This window comes from Thunnus maccoyii, chromosome 15 (genome assembly GCF_910596095.1).
Source record: "Thunnus maccoyii chromosome 15, fThuMac1.1, whole genome shotgun sequence".
Lineage (NCBI taxonomy): Eukaryota > Metazoa > Chordata > Actinopteri > Scombriformes > Scombridae > Thunnus > Thunnus maccoyii.
The window spans coordinates 1377130-1394403 of record NC_056547.1 but is presented as its reverse complement, the minus strand read 5'-3'; the positions used below and the strand labels follow the sequence as shown (position 1 = coordinate 1394403).

Sequence of the window (17274 nt, the reverse complement as noted above, 5' to 3'; positions counted from 1 at the left end):
CGTACATTTTGAACATGTTTAGTATCCGACATCAGAACAGGATATAAATAACAGAAAACCACAGAGAGAACAATATGAACTCTTTAAAGAACATTAATGATCAGTTCTGTTTTCTGTTCACTTGAATCTCCTGACAGACTGAATATTCATTTTGTCATGTAAAGCATCTCTGAAAAATGCTCTATAAAGAAAATGTATTATTATTATCATTGATCGTTCAAACTCAGCAGCAGTTTAATTGTGTTAAATTACGGGTTTCTGTATTCAGTAAAATGTTCTAGAAAAAGGCTGGATGCCACAACGTCTCCAGTTCAAGTTCAATTGGGACCCTTTGTTGCCTCTGTCTGCTGTCTGTTGGTTTGTTCTTATAAATATGTCGCATACAGAGACATGTGCCCTCTTATATATTTGAGATCAGATGATTTTAGAAATTGTTAAATTCAATAAATTGTTTTAATTAGCCTTAATAACATAGCATATTAACAAAATTCTCTTCTATGTATGTTTTTATTGGTATTTAACTCTGCCTGCTGCACACAAACCCCCCCTCTCTGTTTAGGCTACTTGGTTTCTTCCAGATAGAAAACTCTACGTAGTATCAGGGGAGCTCGTAGCGCTGTTAACTGCAGTGTGAGGTACGAACAACCAACCTCAGCTCATCACATGAAACTGTTTGACTTGAATGAATTTGTAAATGAGTCAGAGCTTCATAATTTCCCTTTAAAGTGACTTTAGCATCAGTGGTTTTAACCAGAACCCACAAGACATAAACATTAGAGTTAGCTTGATGCTATCATTAGCAGCTAAATTATTGTTTTTGTCAAAACAAATTCGCCGCACTGAAACGTGTCGTGCAAAACAGCAGATGGAGATAAAGAGATTTTTTATAAAGAGTCAAGAGTTAAATAGTGTCAGTAAAAACAGCAGTCACATGTTTGGGGGCTTTCTTTTCATTAAATAATCAATGGTGCTGCTAGCTAACCAGCTAACGTTAGCCCTGAGTTTAAAACCTTTTCACTAACATTTTCTTGTTCAATATTGATTTTAAATGCAATACAGTGTTATTAAGTGTCATTAGTCATAGATAGTTACTGAGAAGGGGCAGTTTGATCTTAAACATAGAAGCCAAAGCAGATAATTACAGCTAACAGCTAGTTTTGGTGTGAACATTAACATATGGAGTGTGAAACGCTGCCTTCAGGTATACGCTGACATTCTTCCTGACATGTTGACAGTCTTTGTTCAACAGCAGACGTTGCTTTTTTTCAGAAGGCTGAGACTTGACAGTGATGACCAGAGACTCATGTTTCTGTTCTATCAGTCAATTTCAGAGTTTAATCAGTAACCCGTTAGTACCAACCAGTCCTCCAAATTAAACTCCAGATCATGTGACTCCAGAACAACACATAGCAGCGTTTTCTCATCTGGCACCTCTATCGGCAGTAGTCGCCAGAATAACATCATTTGTCTGTGCTTTCCAAAACCGTTACACATGACTGTTAAACAATAATGATGTTTTATGATGTGACAACTCTGCGGTTAATGTCTGGTTAGGTTTAGGGAAAGATCATGGTTTGAGTTAAAATGATCACTTTGTTAAGGTTAGAGAAACATGTGGTGTGGGTTAAAGTTATTACTTCCTTAAAGTTAGGTCACCTTTGTCATCATGGCTACAATAATAACCACAAGGTTAAAGTTAGGGGACGATTGTAGCACAAACAGCGTCTATCAGCGGCAAAGTCCACCGTTGGGTTAATGCATCCATCCATCCTCCTCCTCTGAATGATGAAATCCGTCCACATATATATACATCATCTGAACTGCACCACTGCTCCCCCTCACAGTTACTATGGCTAGAGGTTGTTTTTGGCCACTGACATTACGACCATTGTGTTGCTTTTCTTGGCAGGACGGTCTTGTCAGTGCCAATCACAGTCTGAGCTCCGGTCTTATCCAGAATGTTATGGAGGTTAAAGAAGGACAGAACACATTCTGTTCAGTTTATATATGAGACGTCTGATAAATGATCATCTTCCGCTCTGAATGCTTACCTTCTGACAGACAGTTTAGACTGAACTGTTGTAAAAACTCATTTGTTCCATCGTCCATTAGAGGTGCAGTTTGTAGAATTTCGTGGTATCTACTGGAACGGACTTTATACCCCTTTATATCTTCAGAGGGAGTGGGTCCTCTTCCATGGAGCCCACTTCCATGTTTCTACAGTAGCCCAGAATGGACAAACCAAACATTGGCTGTAGAGAGGGACTTTCCTTAGTTTCGCAGCCACCGTAGGCTCGTAGGGGGATATTCAATTGGTTGCAATCCGCAACCTCACCACTAGATGTCACTAAATCCTACACACTGGTCCTTTAAGATGTTAACCGGCAGCAGTTAACTATTGTGGTGATGGAACGTTACAGGGTCACAGAGAGGTTTACAGTTTATAGGAGTATAGTATTTTAGTTTTTTCACATCTGAAAGATGCAGCTCCGTCTGTCTGGAGATAAATTCTCTGTGAAGCCTGAAGAGGACAATAAAGTTTATTTTATCTGATCTATCTGCCCTGAAACAATAAAATCTCTCTGTTCTATAAGAAGACGTGTTTTTAAGGTAAAAAGGATTGAGTGTAGATTTTGATTCTGGTGTTTTCAACACTTTCAACGTTTTTCTCTGTGAATCCACAGAAACTTGGACTGTTTGAAGCTCAGAGTTTTGTTTCCAGCTAAGCGTCGTCTCTCTCAGATAATTAGATCACAGATCTGCTGCTGTCTGTCTGCATGAGTGTTTACAGTCATTAATTTGTGAAGTTTTTAAAGCTGTGAGGCAGTAAATAATCAATCAATCAATACATATTTTTACTTTCTGTGAACTTCTCATACAGTTTAACCAACTGCAAACTGTTTTTGTCTTTTGAACAGAACGATCTCTCTGTTTTTTATGATCATAAACCAAATAACTGAATAAGAGTTTTGGACAAAACGAGGCGTCCCAGCTGAAGAGTGAAACACATCTGAACTTCTTCTCTCTTTTTTCATCTCTTCATCATCTAAACTGTCAAAATGTCCTCTTCTCTCCTTCGTCTTGCATCATGTTTGTCTCCACCTGTCCCTCCCTCCATCACTCACACTTGTTTACTGCCCTCCATCCATCAATCCATCCATCCCTCCTCCTCCTGTGACGCACATGCTCAGTGATTAATGACCGCTGACTGTGTTCAGTGTGTGTTGGTGGATAAAAGCAGAACAATCTAATATAGAGCAGCCTGTTTATCAGCAGCATCAACACACACACACACACACACACACACTCACTCTCATGTTCTCTGTTGTCGTCTCTCCTAACAAACTGGCCTCATATAGACCAGTGTAGTCCAGTCTGGTCTGACTAGCTTGTTCCTTCCCAGTAATCATCAGACAGATAACAAAAACAGCAACATGCACATAAAACTGGAATCATCCAAATAAAGTTAACTTGCTTTTTAGCAGACGTGTGGACATACAGTATATAATACAGATATACTGTACATGTGTAACTGTCAGTTGTCCTTCTAATGAATATTTGATCCAGTTTTAGTGTATAAACGTTTATGAGCAGACGTCACAGGGTGTCATCTTTTCCACTTCAAAAACCTTTAAAATACTTTCGCTGTGCAACACATATATGCATGTTTTGTTTTTTTTAATTTCAATACAAAAACCTTTCATTTAGTCTTTGATTGGTTGAACAGATGTGATAAGTTCCTTTCTGCACAGAAAGAACGTCTTTGAGCATTTTAGGTCTTTAACAATTTAGCAATGACGTGAGCTTTAACTGGGTAAATGAGAGTTGCCAAGGGTTAATTATCGAGTCGCATATCTTCATCATTTTGTTTCACTCATGTTGATGAGAGCTGCACATATGCAGAGCTGCAATCACTGACGGCATCGTATATGTTGCTGAAACTGTTTCATGTCTGCTTCTCATGTCTGACCTCTTGGTTTCAACAATAAAACTACATTTGTTCTTTTTCAGAAACTGATAGCAGAGAGGTGGTCAGAGGTCACCTGGACACACCTGGACACACCTGGACACACCTGGATACACCTGGATACACTTATTCTGATCTGATATATTGTCTGTGTGGGAATCCTTCACTACATTCCTTCAGTTCAGTTTACTTTGTTTCAATCGATCAATCTTTTTTTACTTAAAGTGCAGAATCAGCATGCAGCATTGTCCCAACACACTTTACAACTAAAGAGAAGACATAGGACAAAACATGCAGCAAGCAGTTAAAGTAATCACTACATTAAAAACATCCATGTTAAAAGATTGAACCCAACAAAGTTCTAGGGCAGGCCATAATGACGTGAATAATGGTAGGTTTTCAGTTTTGATTTAAAATTTCAACTGAACGTGCTTCTTTAACATGTAATGGACGGCCATCCCAGAGAAGGAGCACGGCAGGCAAATGCTCTGAACAGATTTTTTGCTAACTGAAGGAATGACCAGGAGACCAGCATCGAGAGAGTCTGGTGCAGGTGTATATGGTGTAATGAGCTCAGATAAGTACAGTAAGGTGGTGCAGGTACATGCACGACCTTATAAGTTAAAAGAAGAACCTTATAATCAGCTTTAGCTTGCACTGGTAACCAGTGAAGAGGCCAGACTGGGTGTTATATGGTCAAATTTTCTAGTTTTTGTCAAGCATTCTGAACAAGCTGAGGACCATAGAAAAGGACATTACAATAATCAAGTCTGGAAGATACAAATGCATGGATTACAGTTTCAGCACCACACAGTGATAAAATAGGCCAGATTTTGGCAATATTACTAAGATGAAAAAATGTTGTCTTGGTAATGGCCTTGACATGAGACTGGAATGTCAGACGAGAATCAAAAATCACTCCGAGGTTTTTAATGGTCGAGTTTCAGAAATAATACAGCCATCAATATCAACACTCAAGTTCTCATTCAAATGGCTGGTCCAACAACTAATAACTCTTTTTTATCAGCATTTAACAGCTAGAAGTTCATACCCATCCATTTTTTATTTTCTGATAAACATGCCTCTGAATTGAGGAGTTGGGAAAGGTCATTTGGCTTTACAGGTACATATAGCTGTGTATCGTCAGCGTAGCAGTAAAAATTAATACCATATTTGCAAATGATGTCAAAAGCATCGGGCCAAGGATCGATCCCTGGGGTACACCAAACTTTACTTCTCAGATGTTAGGTTGTTGTGTTTTTTGCTGACTCATCACTGCACTCTGACCTTTGACCTGCTGACAGGACGTCAGGAAGTTGACGTCAGTTTCCTGCTGCAGGAAACAAAACGTCTCCCTTCACAATAAAATGTGAGGGAGCTGTTAGTGTGCACAGGAGGGACGTACGTCCTCTCAGATGTCACAAAGGTAACGCAGGTCATCAGACTACTGAAACACTGAGGTCCGATTACTGCACAGTAACTATTACTGATCAATAACTATTGATCACACACAGCTGACTGATAACTGAAACATGACTATTTATTTTACTTTTTCATTTTGTTGCATTTTTTCCCAATTAAGTTTATTGATAATGATGATAAAGATGTCTTTCTAGTCGTGTCACCAGTCTGAGTTGCAACTAATGATTATTTTCATTATTGATTAATTTGCTGATTATTCTTTCAATTAATTGATTAACTGTTTTGACTATAAAATGTAAAAGACTAGTGAAAAAATGGTCGTTATAATTTCCCAGAGTCAAAGGTGATGTCTTCAAATGTCTTGTTTTGGTCGACCAACAGTCCTAAAAACCCAAAAATATTCAGTTTACGACACATAAAAGATTCAAATCTTCACATCTGAGAAGCTGAAACCAGCAGAGTTTTGGCATTTTTGCTTAAAAAAAAAAGACGATTATTCAATTATCAAAACTCAAAAATTTCTGTCAAACTAATAGTTGAGGCTGCATATTGATCAGTTTTCACTGTTTATTGATTATTTCTTTTGTTCAGAAAATGTAAATATAAAAGTGTATATCATGTAAATGTTGACTTGTTTCTATGAAACATTAATAACAAACACAAACACACACACTCTCTCAGCTGTGTGTGTGATCACATTAGTCAGTCATCGGCAGCTGAGCCCCGCCGTCAGCGTGTCACTTCCTGAGGACGTTTGTTTTCCACACCTGAACCCCCCCAACACACACACACACACACATGTTTCCATCACTTTAGAGGACATTACATTGACTTACATTCATTTCCTGTAGACCAAAAGGGATGTGAGTCCCCACACGTGACTGTGTAAACAGATTTATGTCCCCATAACATGAGGAGTAACTGAAAGCAGAGACAGGACGGAAGACGAGGGGTAGGGCTACAGTCAGCTGAAATATGATGTCATGATTTAAATGAATCTGTTTACAGGAATACGCTATAAATCTCTTGTCTCTCTTTACGTTTGTCCTGATTTGTCTTGTCTTGTCTACATTTGTCTCTTTCTTTCCTGTCTTCCTTGTCCTTTTTTGTTTAGTCTTTTCTTCCAACGTCTTGTTGTCCCTGGTCTTTCTTGTCCTGTCTTGTCTTTCTTGTCTTATGTTGTCCTTCTCCGTCCTATCTAGTTTTGTGTTGTGTTGACTTGTTTCATTCATTCATGCATCATGTTTTCATGTTTTCAGGTTGTCCGTCTGTCTGTCCCATTCTCATGAACATATCTCAGGAATGCTGTGATGGAATTTATTCAAATTTGGCACAAACGTCCACTTGGACTCAAGGATGAACTGATTAGATTGTAGCGGTCAAAGGTCCAAATGCCAGGGTCACTGTCATCTCATGTCTGTCCCATTCTTTTGTGAACACAATATCTCAGGAACACCTGGAAGGAATTTCATTACGTCTGGCAAAAATGTTGGCTTGTGGTCCTCTCATGTCCTGTTTTGTCTTTTTTTATCTTTTTTTGATTTGTTGAAATATTTTGTCTTCATTTGATGGCAGAAAGATGACAGGAAATGAGGGGGGACCTGTAAAACCTCAATATAGTTGGACCCAGCACCACCAGGACGTCCCTGTCTTGTCTTTTTTTTTTTTTTAATGTCCTGTTTCGTGACGTCTTTGTTGTCTAGTTTTATCCCGTCCTGTCTGGTATTTATTGTCCTGTCCTCTCTCTCTCTGTGTCTCAGTGTTTGAGGACATTCAGTGAAGTGTCTCTAACAGTTTTACAGCTTTACAGTTTCTGGATTTTTCCATCGACATGATGAAACATCTCGTCTGTTTGTCTTTGAATGTTTCACAAACTAAAGAAACAAAAAGTGATTCTATTAAAAACCAAACGAATGATTTAATGTTTGAAACAACACAGCGGTTGACGGACCGAGACATTTTTATAGAGTTTAAATCACAGTCTGTCTGCTTTATTTGTCTTTCTTTGTTTGGATTTAAACTCTGTGGTGACCTCAGTCTCACTCTCTTTCATCCAGTCAGAAGCTGCTGTTTGACGTTTTTTACTTTTCAGGTCAGAAACTGTTCGACGATCTGATTGGTGGATCCCTGTGAACTCTTTCAGATGTGTCTTTGAGGAAAGAGTATTTGCCCAAATGTATGATCAATAAAATGTTTGTTTGATCCAAAATTCACTTTGACCTCTGAATAACCTAATAATAGGGTTAATTTACACAGAGACACACTATTTTTTCACTATTTTCACTGTTTTGACAAGCTTCACTATTTTTTGCTCTGTTTTTAAAAACAGAGCAACATACAGTGGAAATCATCAGACCTCCTGTGGATGTACAGAAGTTGCATTTTTATTGATTATATTGTTTGACGCTGTATAACATGTGATAATAAAAACATGAAGTTGGTTTGATGTTTCTCACAGCTCTCCATCAATCAAATGAGCTCTGACCAGTCAGCCAATCAGGAGGCAGCACTGCCTGGTGAGATCACCATGGGAAGGAGACGCTGATGGTTTCCCTTCTCTTCTTTTTCTACTGAAGCTTTCTCTCTCACACACACATGTTCTCACGGTTCAGCAGGGAGTTAGCGTGTTAGCGTAGCATGGCGGTCTGACACTGGGAACATGAAGACAGGATGTCTGGGACTGAAACCAACAACCAGGACGGGAAAATTACAGCGAGCACTCTGATTGGCCAGTCAGTCCGAGATGATTGAACTCTGCTGAGGCTCATGTTCAGTATCATGTTCAGAGCTGTGTCAGGATGTGGTTAGCTTAGCTTAGCATAAAGACCGGAAGCAGGGGGAAACCATGTACATTATGTAGAGATGTCTGTCCACAGAGAAACACCTGATCAACATAAAAACAGTTAAATCTCCTCTTCTTCTTCTCTTTTCAGTTAACAAACAACAAAAATGCTTCACAGCCACATCTGGGACAGACAGCCAGCTGATAAATACTGATTAATGACACCAGCAGCTCTGTATTCAGCTATCAATATTTAAACTGATCAATCACAGAGAAAGTTGGTTCTTTCTGAAACTTTACTGACACATAGAGTCTCAGTGTGCAGCTCACGTCATCGTTCAGTAAAGTTCAGTTTTAATATTTGAACACTCTGGACAACATTTAGGAAAAGAAAAACACCATTTCAGTCTGAACACAAGGTTGAAAATTATATAAAAATATGTGTTCCCAAATTTAACCGTCTTAGTGAGGACGCAGTATGGACACAAACAGATGTTTCATACATGTAACACATGAGGAAAAGTAAATCAAATACCGAATTTTGTGTCTTCTTTCTGTCTTCATACTTCTATACTGCATTTATTAGACAGCTACTGTCCTTTTGATACTTTAACTACATTTAGCTTATAATATTTCTGTGCTTTTACCAGATAGCTCAGGGTTTGAAAAGTGAAGCCAATGCTGAAGTGCCTTAAACCTGCATTCTGTCTAATGGCCAGCAGGGGGCGACTCCACTGGCCAACTGTATGGAAGTCCATGAGAAAATAACTCTACTTCTCACTTGATTTATTACCTCAGTGAACACTTTCCTAATGAGTTTATGGTCTCAATCGCTAGTTTCAAGTCTTCTTCAATACAGCATGATGTTCATTTTGTAAGTTATGGTCCCATTTAGAGTAAAATAGACGATAAAGCAGCGTATGCTTTAGGGCGGGGCTACCGCGTGATTGCCTGAGCAACAATGTTGATTGCGTAACCCCAGATTCACAGAGTACAGGCGTAGCTGCTGCTATTTCACAGTGTGTTTTCAGCTCATTAAAGTTAATTGTAACATTTTGGTCACCTACAAAAGTCTTGTTGAGCGTTTGGTTGTACTAAAAGACCCCCTAAGGAGTCGGCTGGTCAGTTTTTCTGGTAAGTACATTTTGTTTTAAGGGTTTTAAGCCTGTTTTTTGCTAGCAAAAATTAGCATTAGCATTATCACAGTTAGCCATAGACTGTAAATGCACCCTGCTAACCAAGCTAGCAGCTAGCGCTAGGGTCATCTCCAGCCTCTCGTCCAAATATGGTCACTTCTGGCTCCAAAAATCCAAGATGGTGACGGTCAAATTGCCAGACTGGGGACTTCAAAATGGCAGTCCAGAAACCAATGGGTGACATCACTGTGACTTTATCCATTTTTTTTTTTGTTTTTTACAGTGTTGAATGCAGGACTTTAACATGTGACAGAGTGTTTTTACTTCGAGTGTTTCTCTTTTTACAGGATGTGAGAACATATTCTTGTAGCTGTCAGTATATTTCTGTTTGTGGTTTTCTGCCAGAAGTTTCTCATCCAGCAGCATGTTCCCCTGTGACACTCTGAAATGTTTCCCATGAGAAAATATGTTTCTGTTCTCACCTGGGAAGGTTCTGTTCCACATCTTCCTGGTCACCACGTCTCCTCTGGGCCTCTGGACTGCTCCTCCTCCTCCTCCTCCTCCTCTCCAGTTCTGCTCGCTCAGTGTCTCATTCAGAGCCTGAGAGTACAGCATCACTCCATCATGGAAACCTCCAGCTATCAGGTTATACTGACAGAGACACAGACACAGTTTCAGTTTTACAAAGCAGCTCTCTGACATCTAACGGCTTTGTTCTTCATTCTTTAGTTGGATCTATCATCTTCCACACAGTGATCTCTACCTGAGCTCCACACAACAGAAACAATAAAACAAGAAAAAGCAAAACACAACAAATGTAGACATTAGAAAATAAGTGAAAATGGTACAAGCTTACAATAAAAACAAAATAGCTGATTGTATTTGTTTTGTACTGTGTGTTCTGTTATTGTAATTTCATTTTGTAGTTATAGTCTGTGTATCATTAATTTATGTACATGTTTAGTCAAGGACAAGTCAAGATAGAAATAAAAATGTTTGCCTTTTTTGTTTTATTGACTTTTTGAAAGAAAATCTACTTTTGAAGTGTTTTATATCAAACAGCTGATTTAATAAGATCTCATTGTGTGTCAGATGATGTTTGGATTTAAGAACAGAAACTGCAGCTGTTGTTCTATATTCTATATTCTTGTTCTTGTCATTAAATCTCCTGTTCAGACTAAAATCCACCAACATGTTAGTCCATCTCTGTCTGTAGCTCTCAGCTCAGAGCTCATTGGTTCTTACTAAAGACATAAATCTTTAAAAACCCTTCACAAATATATAGTTTCATGTTTAAACTAGACCTGCAGGCAGGTGTACTGGGGTCTAAACACATGATGTTACTCTAAAGAAAGCTCTTTATTCCTACTGATCCTAAGGACGTAAATCCTTAAAAACAGCTCCCAAATATTAAGTTTCATGTTTAAAAATGTTCAGTAATTTCCTAAAATAGCTGGTCATTGTCGTTTTTAAAAAACAGGAGGAAATAGTGACTGTTTTCAGCAGCGGATAAATCCATATTTGGTGCCTTAGTTACAGTTTTTTGCAACATGATCATCCTACTGACTGTCAGTAAGTAGTTTTTGGGGTTCCTCAGGGTTCTGTTCTTGGTCCTCTATATGTAATATGTAACATGAACATTTATTTGTCTGTGACCCATCAGACTCTGTCAACTCCCTCACATACACACACACACACACACACACACACACACACACACACACACACACACACACACATAAACAAAACTCTTCAAAAGTACACAAACAATTCAGATGAGTTGTTTCTGATCTGACATCTCTAAAGTAAAACTCTGCTGGTTTTCTGTATTATCGTTGTTTCTTATTATCATCAAATCCAGTATAAAGAAATAATAATAATAATGTGTTAAAAAGACCTCGCTAATATATAATTTCATTTTTGAAATAGACCTGCAAGCAGATACACTTGGGTCCAAACACCAAAGGCTCACCAATCAGACCGGAGCATTTGTCATTTTGGGACATTTTATACAAATTAGCCACATTCCTTTTTAATTTTTTTAAAGATATGTTTTGGGGCATTTTTACAGTCCACAATAGTGGAGAAGCAGATAGGAAACAAAGAACCAAAGGGGGAGAGAGAGGAGTGTGACATGGGGACGTTGTGGTTATGTGGTTTGTGCTGTAACCATCCGCCTACCACAGCGCTCCAAATTAGCTCAATTTTCTGCTAGTTGAAATAATTACTGTAGATGAAGTTTAATTAGGAGTGGATTTTATAAGTTCCTACTGAAGATGAAAATCTTAAAAAACAGCTCACAAATATATAGTTTCATTTTTAAAAAGGCTCAGTAGTTGCAGCGGTGTGGCTCATTGACGTGTTTTTAATAGATCTGTAGAGAGCAGTGAGATATCACAGTACTTGTTGGTTTGGCTCTGAACATAAAGAAAAATATAGAATATCACCAGATCAATGATCTGAGTATTGATAATAAGAGTGTGGCAGTGAGTGTGTGTGTGTGTGTGTGTGTGCTACCAGAGAGTCTTTGATGGTGAAGTTGAACATTTTCTTTGCGTCTTTCTTCAGAGTTTCAACAAACTGAAGATATTCTGGATTCTGCGGCTCCAGGTAGGTCAGCACCTTCACACTCTGAGAACACACACAATAAATATCACGTTTCACCTCCGAGGTCTTTACTGTCTGAATGAAAACAACATTTAAACAAGATCAGAAATCACAAACTCTACAATGTTATGTTATTGTTATTTTAAATCCAGTACAGATCTGAGGTACTTTTACTTGTAATGGAGTAGCAGTGTTGTACTACTACTTATACGTCAGTTAAGGATCTGAAAGAGTCTAAACTTGAGTTTAAAGCAGCTTTTTTGTTTTTGAACCATCAGAATAAAGTCTCACTCTGAAGGCGTGGTGAGCGATGAAGTCGTCGGGTTCTCCCCGGTGCCACGGCCTGACGGGACCCTGGTGCCCCAAACCCTCCGCAAAAAGATCAATGAAGAAGAACACGTAGTCCTCCAACTCCAGCCCCTCATTCCAGAGCTTGACCATCAGAGTCCTGAATATGTCCCAGGAGCAGCACACGTATACCACTGAAGAAGAAGAAGAAGAAGAAGAAGAAAAGCCAGTCACTTTGTTTTGTAACACAGACAAAGAGAAGAGGAGGAAAAGAAGAAAAAAGGGATGTGAGGAGGGAGAAGAAAGCTGTTTCCTTCATGCAGTGGATTGTGGTTTAATGAAACTCTGAGCAGCTTCATCTTTGTTTTGAAAGTTGTTGTTTGTGGTTGAGTTCCTTTGTCCAGCTGGTTTTATTGGTTTTGTTAATGTGAACTGACTGAATATGACTCCACAAGTAGAGAAAAAAAAGAAGGCAATGAAAACTTATATTTATATCAAATATGGTGTATGCACATTGTGTATTTCTTTAATTAATGATGATAATAACTCTCTTTTCTCTCCCACAAACATTACAGCAAAAATAAAATGTAAAAAAAAACACACTTGTCTTCTGTTCTGACCTCCAAATTTTCACGGATCATGTTCACACAGTTTCACATGTTTTTATTTCCTGCAGTGTGACTGAAGGTTTAATGGAACAAAACTTAACACATGAATAATGATTAATGTTGTAATTTACACACACACACACACACGCACACACACACACACACACACATGCACACACAGGAGAACAGGGGTAATTACTCTCAGTGCCAGCCAGCATCGCCAGCGGCAACAGATGGCCTCAGTTAGAGGATGATGAGAACATTTAGTATGTGGGTGTGTGTGTGTGTGTGTGTGTGTGTGTGTGGGTGTGTGTGTGTGTGTGTGTGTGTGTGTGTGGGTGTGTGTGTGTGTGTGGGTGTGTGTGTGTGTGTGGGTGTGTGTGTGATTTAATCTCTCTCGCGTCATGTTCACCATGATGTCAGCTTCTGTAGGTCCTGAACCTCCTCTAGCGCCACCAGCGGGACAAACGTCACATGTTCAGCTTCACATCACAGTGAAATGAATCCACACGTGTTTGTGAAATATTTGGTTCTAGTTCGGCGACGTCGTAACTTCCTGCAGGCTGGTGCGCTAACGCTAACATGCTAGCTTCTTTGTGACTGTTTTCTCCCCGTTCACATTTAGTTCATTCAGTAAAGAGTTTTAATGAAGAGGGAAGATAAAGCTGTCAATTAACTATCTTTTATTTGTCAGATTTTATCTCTATGGTCAATTAAATTTCAACCAGAGAAACACTGCATCGTCAGGACCATTTCACCCAGAATTAAAACGAAAAAGAAAAAGGTAAATAACGTATTTTTATACTGAACTACTCAGGATAAAGAGTATAACATAGAAGAGTTTACTCTATAGCAGTGGTGGGCAAATAGTGACCTGATGAAAGTTGAAGTTTTGACTTTCATAGTTTACAATAAAACTTTTATAAAATTTTCATAGAAGAAGAAGGCTCATGAAAATCCCAGTGAATATAAGCTTGTTAATTCTAACGGCCGACAGACGATGACGGGCTTTAATACCGCGGTTTGCATCATGTTATCTGAACAAAGCACGGCGCTGAATCTAAGTCTAATTAACCAACCAGACATTAATGTGTGAACTCTTAATTCCACAACTTTAGTCGATTCGACCAGAACAGGTTTGTTCTTCACAAACACATGTTGGCAGCCGTCAAACGGAAATGGTGTGTTTGATTTGTTTCTAAGGTTTCGTCAGAACTTTCAATCAACCATAAATGAATCAGACGCAGGATGTATCAATGTTTAATAAAGAACGTCTCTTGTCTCAAACATATATATATTTGCATGAGTCATTTTTAGCCAGATGAGTATTAAAATAAGCTGTAACTGCTAGCACTCGCTTACTAATGCGAATAATTACACCTGTTATCAGTCTATTATATTCTGAAATTAATTAAAACAAATAAACAAACCATAAAGGCTGCCGCTAGCAGATTCTGGTCACAGAATCACTGATAACTGAGACATTTCTGATCTAAAACTGATTCATTTCAATGAAGTCGCAGCAATCAATTGATCAGTGTAGTAAACTGACCCTTCGTTCAGCCTCGTTAGTTACTGTTGCTGTTAGTAAGTATGAAATCTGACTTCAGATTCACATATTGAAATTGTTGCAGTCATTAGTTTTCTATGAACCCTGGAAGAAATCCAAACAAACAAATAAGTAATATTGAAATCCTCGTCAACAGCTGCAGATTTACATCAATAGTCTTGTTAATATTTAAAAAGACTTTGATTTCAGACAGAAAAGGACAGAAACATCTTCTCATTTCTCACTTTTGAACATCAATTTCACTGAAATAAAAACTGACAGTTTATCAGCTGTAGCTAACTCGCTAATTAAACCCTGAAGATCTCCGTGTTGTTCTCTTTGGCGGCACCTGTGGCGATAAGCGGTAATTGCAGGTGTGTAATTGGACCTCACCTCCCTGAGATCCAAACAGTCTTGTCTGTGTGATGTCAGTCAGTTGGCAACGCTAGCGGAGACCAGAAAAAACAAAGCAGCCTGTTGCATTAGCTCCGCCTATCCTCTCCGGCGGACCAACCACTGCTGGCTGATGGAAAAACAATTAACTGATTGAGCAACGCTTGTGATTTTTTCCAGGAATGCCGCCACAGACACCCAGTTCATAATACTGCAAATGCGAGGGCTTCATCAGAGGACCATAGGCCTCATTCGATGACAGATAGTGACTTAACATTTATGTAAATAAAAATCTTCGAGATTATTGCTTTAAAATGAGGAATTGCTCACGTTCATAAAGTCATTTATGTCATGTTGTGGAAATGTTTGCATCGTTGCTCAAGAACCACACAGAGACATGAAGAAAGCATTAAACATTGTTAGTTGTTGAAGCAGTTGTAGACACTGTACAATCCATCACACCATCACTAACAACTACACAAATGTCCACATACAAAACTACAAAACAAAAATACAATTATCTTGTATTTTTGGAGAGATGTTCAGAAAGCTTTAAACCTCTCCAGCAGCAAAGTTAAAAACAGTCAGGTCCCTAAACAGACACTTCCACAAACTGTTACACCTTCTTACAAACAAGTATGGTCATATGATGATCCAACAGACACCTCATGATCAATCAATAACTTCAAACTAAGACATCCTTCAAATTTAGCTCATCTAGGTACCTCATGATCCCCGCTGTTTCTAAAACAGTTGGCTTAAGGCAGAGATATCTCTAGTTAAGCCCAGAGATCAGCAAACAACGCTCATATAGAAACAATTTCATCAGTTCAACTAGCTTAAGAGCAGGATGTCACAGTGACATCACTATCACTATCACACTGAAGTGAGAACAAACATCGACCCCTTAGTTTGAAAACAACATGTGTAACATATATAATATATACAAGAAATATATCAAATGATAACCACTGATCTGCCTCTGGGACAAAAATGACGTCACAAATTCAAACATCAGTACAACAGTAGTACACAAAGTGTGATCCAATCATATCCCTCTCCTGATTAAACCACGCCCATAGACTCTAGTTACGTACGCGTCACAGAAGAAGTAAAAGACGCCGTTTCTCCAGGACGTGAACACAGGAAGTCCTGATCCACCTCTTACATGACGACACTCTGACAGAACAGTTAGAAAAAAGCTTCACTTTAAAGGGATATGTTATGCTTTACCTTATTTTCAGACATATATATATATATATAATGTCACAATGTCGGATATTCATGTTAAAAGTGGCCGACGTGTCAAATAACGAGGTAAACGTACGTAGCAGTAATCCCTGGGAGCAGAAAGCAGCAGCTTCAGGCTCTGAACGCTCAGTTTCCAACGGTTTTTTCTACTTTCAGCCCGAGCTGACGTCAGCTCATGATGGATTTCTGCTACGTGCAAACCGGGTGAGTTTGCTGCTCCGCTCTGGGAGTAGTTACGCTAAGCCACGACACCGTTACACAGCACAGCAAAGTAAAATAAGTAGTTTACCTGTTGGAGGTGTGCTGGTTGTCTGCAGCTCTTCATAAAACATCATCATCACTATGGCTGTTTCTGCTTGTAATCTTCCTCCCTGCGTTATTTCTAACTGATCCGCTGAACAAATAGCTCCAAATGTTGTTGTTTTGACCGGTTTTTAGCGCATTTTTACTTCCTGTAAATTTTCCACCATAAAAGTCTCCCATTATTTAGTCGTTTAAAAGCTTTTAATTTAAAACAGTAAAGCAAGAAATGTTGGGTTCGCGTCAGCGGTAACTTAACACAACTCTGATACTTAAAGCTGGCCAATCAGAACAGAGTGGGCTCATCAGGAGGGGGGCCTTAAAGATGGACTATAAAGAGACACAGTTTATACTGAGAGGCTGCATGAAGGGCCAGTATGAGATAAACAAGGAGTTTTTTGAACTTTTGAATCATGCAGAGCTACTCGAGTGGAGTCCAAAAATTACTATATTGTTATATTCTACTGTCTTTACATGTTTCAGAGGAGAACATGTCAGGGAATAAGAATGAAGAAAAGATACACTTCTTCCTCCTTCTACACTAAATTCCTCTTATTGATTATTTACAGGTGTGCACAACACACACACACACACACACACACACACACACACACACACACACACACACACATTGACAGAGTTCAGTGAGTTTCACTGAAGCAAAAAATCTAATAATAATTAACCGTCATTTAACAGCAGGAGGGAGAGGGCAGTAAACTTTAAAAAAAGAAAAAGAAGGAATTAAGGAGGGAAGGGAGGAATAAACAAAAGAAAGAAGGATGAATCAAAAAAAGGAAAGAGAGAGGAAGCAAGGAAGAGAAAGCCAGTAATCAAGAGAAGAAGAGAGAAGAATGAGGAAAGAGAAGGAGAGAAGGAAGGACAACGGAGGGAAAAGGTAGGAGGGGAAGAAGAAGAATAAAAAGAAGTGAAAGCAGTTGAAGCGCCTGAACTAATGGAAGACAAACCATTGA

The 17274-nt window shown here is 38.8% G+C and overlaps 1 protein-coding gene across 1 annotated transcript in view; it reads right to left on the bottom strand.

Moving 5' to 3' along the window:
* Window positions 1–17274, bottom strand: part of npr1a (natriuretic peptide receptor 1a) — a 41522-nt gene that overhangs the window by 16743 nt on the left and 7505 nt on the right. The window contains exons 3-5 of the mRNA XM_042435807.1: window positions 12206–12396; window positions 11825–11938; window positions 9790–9958 (exon numbers count right to left, since the gene is read on the bottom strand). Coding sequence (XP_042291741.1) covers window positions 9790–9958; window positions 11825–11938; window positions 12206–12396 — 474 coding nt within the window. The remainder of the gene's footprint in view (window positions 1–9789; window positions 9959–11824; window positions 11939–12205; window positions 12397–17274) is intronic.